The sequence below is a fragment of the Penaeus chinensis genome, chromosome 6 (assembly GCF_019202785.1).
Source record: "Penaeus chinensis breed Huanghai No. 1 chromosome 6, ASM1920278v2, whole genome shotgun sequence".
Lineage (NCBI taxonomy): Eukaryota > Metazoa > Arthropoda > Malacostraca > Decapoda > Penaeidae > Penaeus > Penaeus chinensis.
This window is the reverse complement of record NC_061824.1, coordinates 37,919,804-37,924,803: the sequence shown is the minus strand read 5'-3', so window position 1 is coordinate 37,924,803 and position 5,000 is coordinate 37,919,804. Positions and strand designations below refer to the sequence as shown.

The window sequence follows — 5,000 nt, the reverse complement described above, 5'->3', positions numbered from 1 at the left end:
TTACTTAATTAGGTTTTAATCCGAATTAAATACATATTTTTGCTCAATCTTGTCGTTTTCAAATCGAAGTATAAAAAAGGGCGTATTCACATATGGATGGCAGGGGGGAGGGGGGAGGGGGGGCCTAGGAATCCACCTAGAAGTCAAGGGGGGGGGGGGGGGGGGGGGGAACCACTGGTGTAGAGTGATGGTCGTGGGAGATGTAGGTGAGTGGATAGGTGGATAGGTGGATGGGCGGATAGCCGGGTGAGTGGATAGCTAAGTGAGTTGGTGGGCGGGATAATAGGTGGATAGACGGATGGGGGGATAAGTGGATGGATGGATAGATAGGTGGCTGGATGGGTGAATGGGTTGGTGGGTGGGGAATAGGTGAATAGCTGTGTGAGGGATAGGTGGATGGAGAAGTGGGTAGGTGAGTGGATAGGCAAGTGAGTGGATAGGCAGGTGAGTGGGTAGGTGAGTGGATAGGATTATGGGTGGCGGGTGGGTGGATAGGTGAATGGGTGAGTGGATAGGTGAGTGGGTGGATAGATAGGTGAGTGGGTGAGTGTATAGGCGAGTGAGTGGACGGGTGGGTGGAATGGGTGAACACAATTTGGGAGAATGGTTAAATAGGTTAATGGGTAGGTGGATAAGTGGATGGATAGGTAGGCGGGTCGATAAGTGAATGGGCGGTGTGTATGTGTGTGTGTGTGTGTGTGTGTGCATGTGGATGGGTGGAAGGGTGCATAGATTTGGGATGAGGGAGGAATGAGTGAGTGGATGAATGGATTGAAAGATGGATGAGTTTTCATAAATTTTCCACAATGTCAATAACCATGTAGTTTCCTACTAAAATGATAATATATTTTCCTACAAAAAATATTGTATATTTTCCTACTAAAATGATAATATACTTCCCTCGTAAAATTATATTATATTTTCCACCTAAAATTATATATTTTCCTACAAAAATAATTATATATTTTCCTAGTGAAAGGATAATATTATTATCCACTCACCTGCCTATCCACTCACCTACCCACTTCTCCATCCACCTATCCCTCACACGTATATTTTCCCACAAAATTTTGATATATTTTCCTACTAAAATGATATTATATTTATCTAATAAAATGATACTATATTTTCTTAATAAAATGATTCCATATTTTCCTAATTAAATTATACTAAAGTGATAATATATATTTTCCTACAAAAATACCCACGTATATTCCTACTCTTCCCTCTGTCATTTTGTTCATAATTTGTTCATCACGAATGTTCCTCAATAATCATGCATTATCCTATGAAATAAAATGTCATTTTTTTTCAATGCTTTGCCAACAAGGTCATTCATCATCATATACTAAAATAACCACATATTCCCCGACTAATAAAACCCATGTATTTTTTTTTTTTTTAATTTGGCATGGGAATACCAATTAGGAAATGGATTAACCGGCTTGAAATAATAGGAATGACAGGTATACTAATTAGGAAACGGGTTAATTGGCTTGAAGAAATAGGGTAATAATATATTGGTAATTAGCTTAAAGAAATAAGTTAATTAGGAAAAGGGTTCAATGCTTTAATAATAATTTGGAAATGGATATAAAAAAAGGAATAAAAAAACAAATGACAAGAAAATCAATTAAGAAATGGGTTAATTGGACTGATGGATTAGGAGTTATAGGAACACTAATTAGGACATCGCCCTAAGTACCTGCCATGCTCGAGGGATTGTCCTCAGGATTCCAAACCGGTCCTGCTGGAGTGTCCTTCCAATACCTGAGGAGGAGAGAGGAGAGAGGTGGAAACGTGTGTGAGCGTGAGAGTGTGCTTGGTGTTAGTGTGTTAAGAGTGTGTGATGTTTCTCGGTATTTTTTTTTTTTTTTTTTCTGTAGAAAGTGGGGAGGGGATGGTTGGGGATTTTTTTTTTCCTGATTAGATTGGTATATATGTAGGTCTACTTGTGTATATGTCCGTCTATTTCCCCTCTCTTTTTTTAGATAAACATATATGTATATATATATATATTTTTTTAAAAGAAATTGAAACACTTTTTTTTCCCTTTCTATTTTTCTTTCTTTCTTTTTTTAACATATATCTATATTTCCTCCCCCCCCCCCTTCGAAAAATAAATCCAAACGCTATAATTTATCACAAACGTCATCCCCGCGACCCTTAACCTCTACAAAACACAAAATCACAAGACCTACCCTCCCTCACCGTCTTACCTGTCCAAGAAGTCCGTCAGGAGTTCCGTGCCAAGAAGGTCTTTCGCCAACGCCACTCCTTCCCACATCTTGGAAGGAACACCGATCACGTGACTCCACCAGTTGCTGTCTGTTTGGGCGGATCCTTACGTTAAGTACAGACGAGAGTGTTGGATAAACGATTTGGGAAATAGTCAGTGATGTGGATATATATTTTTGCATATACGTGTGTGTGTGTGTGTGAGTGTGTGTGTGTGTGTGTGTGTGTGTGTGTGTGTGTGTGTGTGTGTGTGTGTGTGTGTGTGTGTGTGTGTGTGTGTGTGTGTGTGTGTGTGGTTTCTTCGTTATGTCTCTGTTATTCTTGTTCTTGTGGGCTCCCTGGTTGTTCCAAAAAGCTTCGTATCGCAACTTAGTCTACGGTAACTTAGGGAAGATTTTCCCAATTCTAAGCACAATATTGCAGCCCAGTCACTCCCAGCTAACAGAGGGGATATGTCGACAATCCTCAAATCTTATATTGTAAAGCATCTCAGAGAGTTTCATGGAATAAAGGCATTATTTAGAAATGTCTTAGCCTCATGAAGCATCCCAACCCACGAAGTCTCAGGGAATAGAGGGAATATGTCGATCATGCATAGAAAAAAGAAATATTTCGATCATCCTTTACCTCATAATGCAACCCAATCTAGAAACTTCCAGATGGAATACTTTGACAATCGTCCGTCTTATGCTACAACCAAATCTAGACATTACTAGCTAATATAAGCAATATTTTCGATACTGTTTAGTCTCATAATAAAATCTAGCAACTACTAGACGACAGACGACAGGCTTTGTAACAATCCCCTACCATTGTTTACGAACGCCTGGAGGACCACCGCGCGACGACAAAGCTCACCTGTGTTGGGAGGGGCGTCGTACGTAATGAAGGAGAAGCAGGTAAGGATCTCAGCTGTTAAATCCTTGCCGTTAAGGTGATGGTACAGGAGGGCGCTCTGTCGTCTGCCGTGCGTCCTGAAGGATTCCGAATCGTCTTGGCCGTACTGGGAGGAGTAGAATTGATTAAAGAACGAGCATGAGAAGCCTGAAGGTGAATCTACCTCAATAGACGAGTTTCTTGAGTAAATTTCTCCGTGGAGGGACGATATTCCTGCTCAACTTGTCTCGATCTTTATTTTTTCTCCTCATATATATATATATATATATATATATTTTTTTTTTTTTTTTTTTTTCAGGGAGTAATTAGTCCTCCCTTTCTCATTACATCGACACGTCTCAAAAGTAAAAAAAATCAAAAAAACAAAACAAAACAGAAAAACAAGAGAGATAAGAAAACAGGAACGTTACCACCAGATCCGAGAAGGAACCATCAGCCTTCAGGAGTGACAGAAGGTGCTCGAGGTCCTCATGACTGGCGTTGTCGAAAGCAGCCTGCGTCATGCGGCTCATGACAAGTTCCAAGTCCGTTCGCCAGCCGGCCTTCGCTAGACCCACCTATGTCATGGGAATGTTAATTGGGAAATGGGTTAACTGAAGTAGGTTGATTTGGTTTGAAGGAATGGGTTAATAGGCTCGAAGATAGAGCAATATTAATTAGCAAAATGGGTTAATTAGCGTACAAAATGGGCTTAATTGGCATGGGAATACCAATTAGGAAATGGATTAACCGGCTTGAAGGAATAGGAATGACAGGTATACCCATTAGGAAATGGGTTAATTGGCTTGAAGAAATAGGGTAATAATATATTGGTAATTGGCTTAAAGAAATAAGTCAATTAGGAAATGGGTTCAATACTTTAATAATAATTTGGAAATGGATGTAAAAAACGGAATACAAAAATGACAAGAAAATCAATTAGGAAATGGGTTAACTGGACTGATGGATTAGGAGTTACACGAATACTAATTAGGAAATTGGTAGAAAGGAATAATATTAATTAGGCAATTAGTTAACTAGCCTTAATTAAGAAGTTTAATTGGGAGCAAGAAAGTATAAATTCATGGATAGGTAATCTGAGAAAACATTTTTCTTTCTCTCTCTCTCTCTCTCTTTATTTAGTTATTCTCTGCGTCTTTTTTTTTTTTTTTTTTTTTTGTCTGTTTGTCATGGCCAGTAGTGATTTGTAGGATTATATGCAGGATTATATGCAGATTTTCTAGGATAATAGGCAGAATTAAAGGACGCACGTATGGACCTCTACACACACGCAAAAAACAAACAAACGAAAATAACGAAATAAATTGAAAAAATATATTTCTCAGACTACCTATCCATTAATTAATATTCCCATTTATTAAAGGTAGTTGATTAATTGCCTAACCAGTATCTTCCTCTTCGATCCAGTGAATCACATGAATATATGTATAGGCAGACAGATATATATAGATACATATAGATACATATAGATATAGATACATATAGATACATATAGATATAGATACATATAGATACATATAGATATAGATACATATAGATACATATAGATATAGATACATATAGATACATATAGATATAGATACATATAGATATAGATACATATAGATACATATAGATATAGATACATATAGATACATATAGATATAGATACATATAGATACATATAGATATAGATACATATAGATATAGATACATATAGATATAGATACATAGAGATACTGATATACAAACACATATTTTGTTTTAATACAAACAGATGTACACATACAAGTACATAGACTTACAAACACAGGTATACGCAAAAGCAGTTTTCAAACAAACGAACACATAAGTATAAAACATGCAAACCATCAAAGTATTAAACA

The 5,000-nt window shown here is 37.4% G+C and overlaps 1 protein-coding gene across 1 annotated transcript in view; it reads right to left on the bottom strand.

Annotated features, from left to right (window-relative positions):
* LOC125026686 (chondroitinase-AC-like) overlaps positions 1 to 5,000 on the bottom strand; it is a 19,320-nt gene that overhangs the window by 13,157 nt on the left and 1,163 nt on the right. The window contains exons 2-5 of the mRNA XM_047615293.1: positions 3,546 to 3,692; positions 3,097 to 3,241; positions 2,220 to 2,328; positions 1,706 to 1,770 (exon numbers count right to left, since the gene is read on the bottom strand). Of these exons, the coding sequence (XP_047471249.1) occupies positions 1,706 to 1,770; positions 2,220 to 2,328; positions 3,097 to 3,241; positions 3,546 to 3,692 (466 nt within the window). The remainder of the gene's footprint in view (positions 1 to 1,705; positions 1,771 to 2,219; positions 2,329 to 3,096; positions 3,242 to 3,545; positions 3,693 to 5,000) is intronic.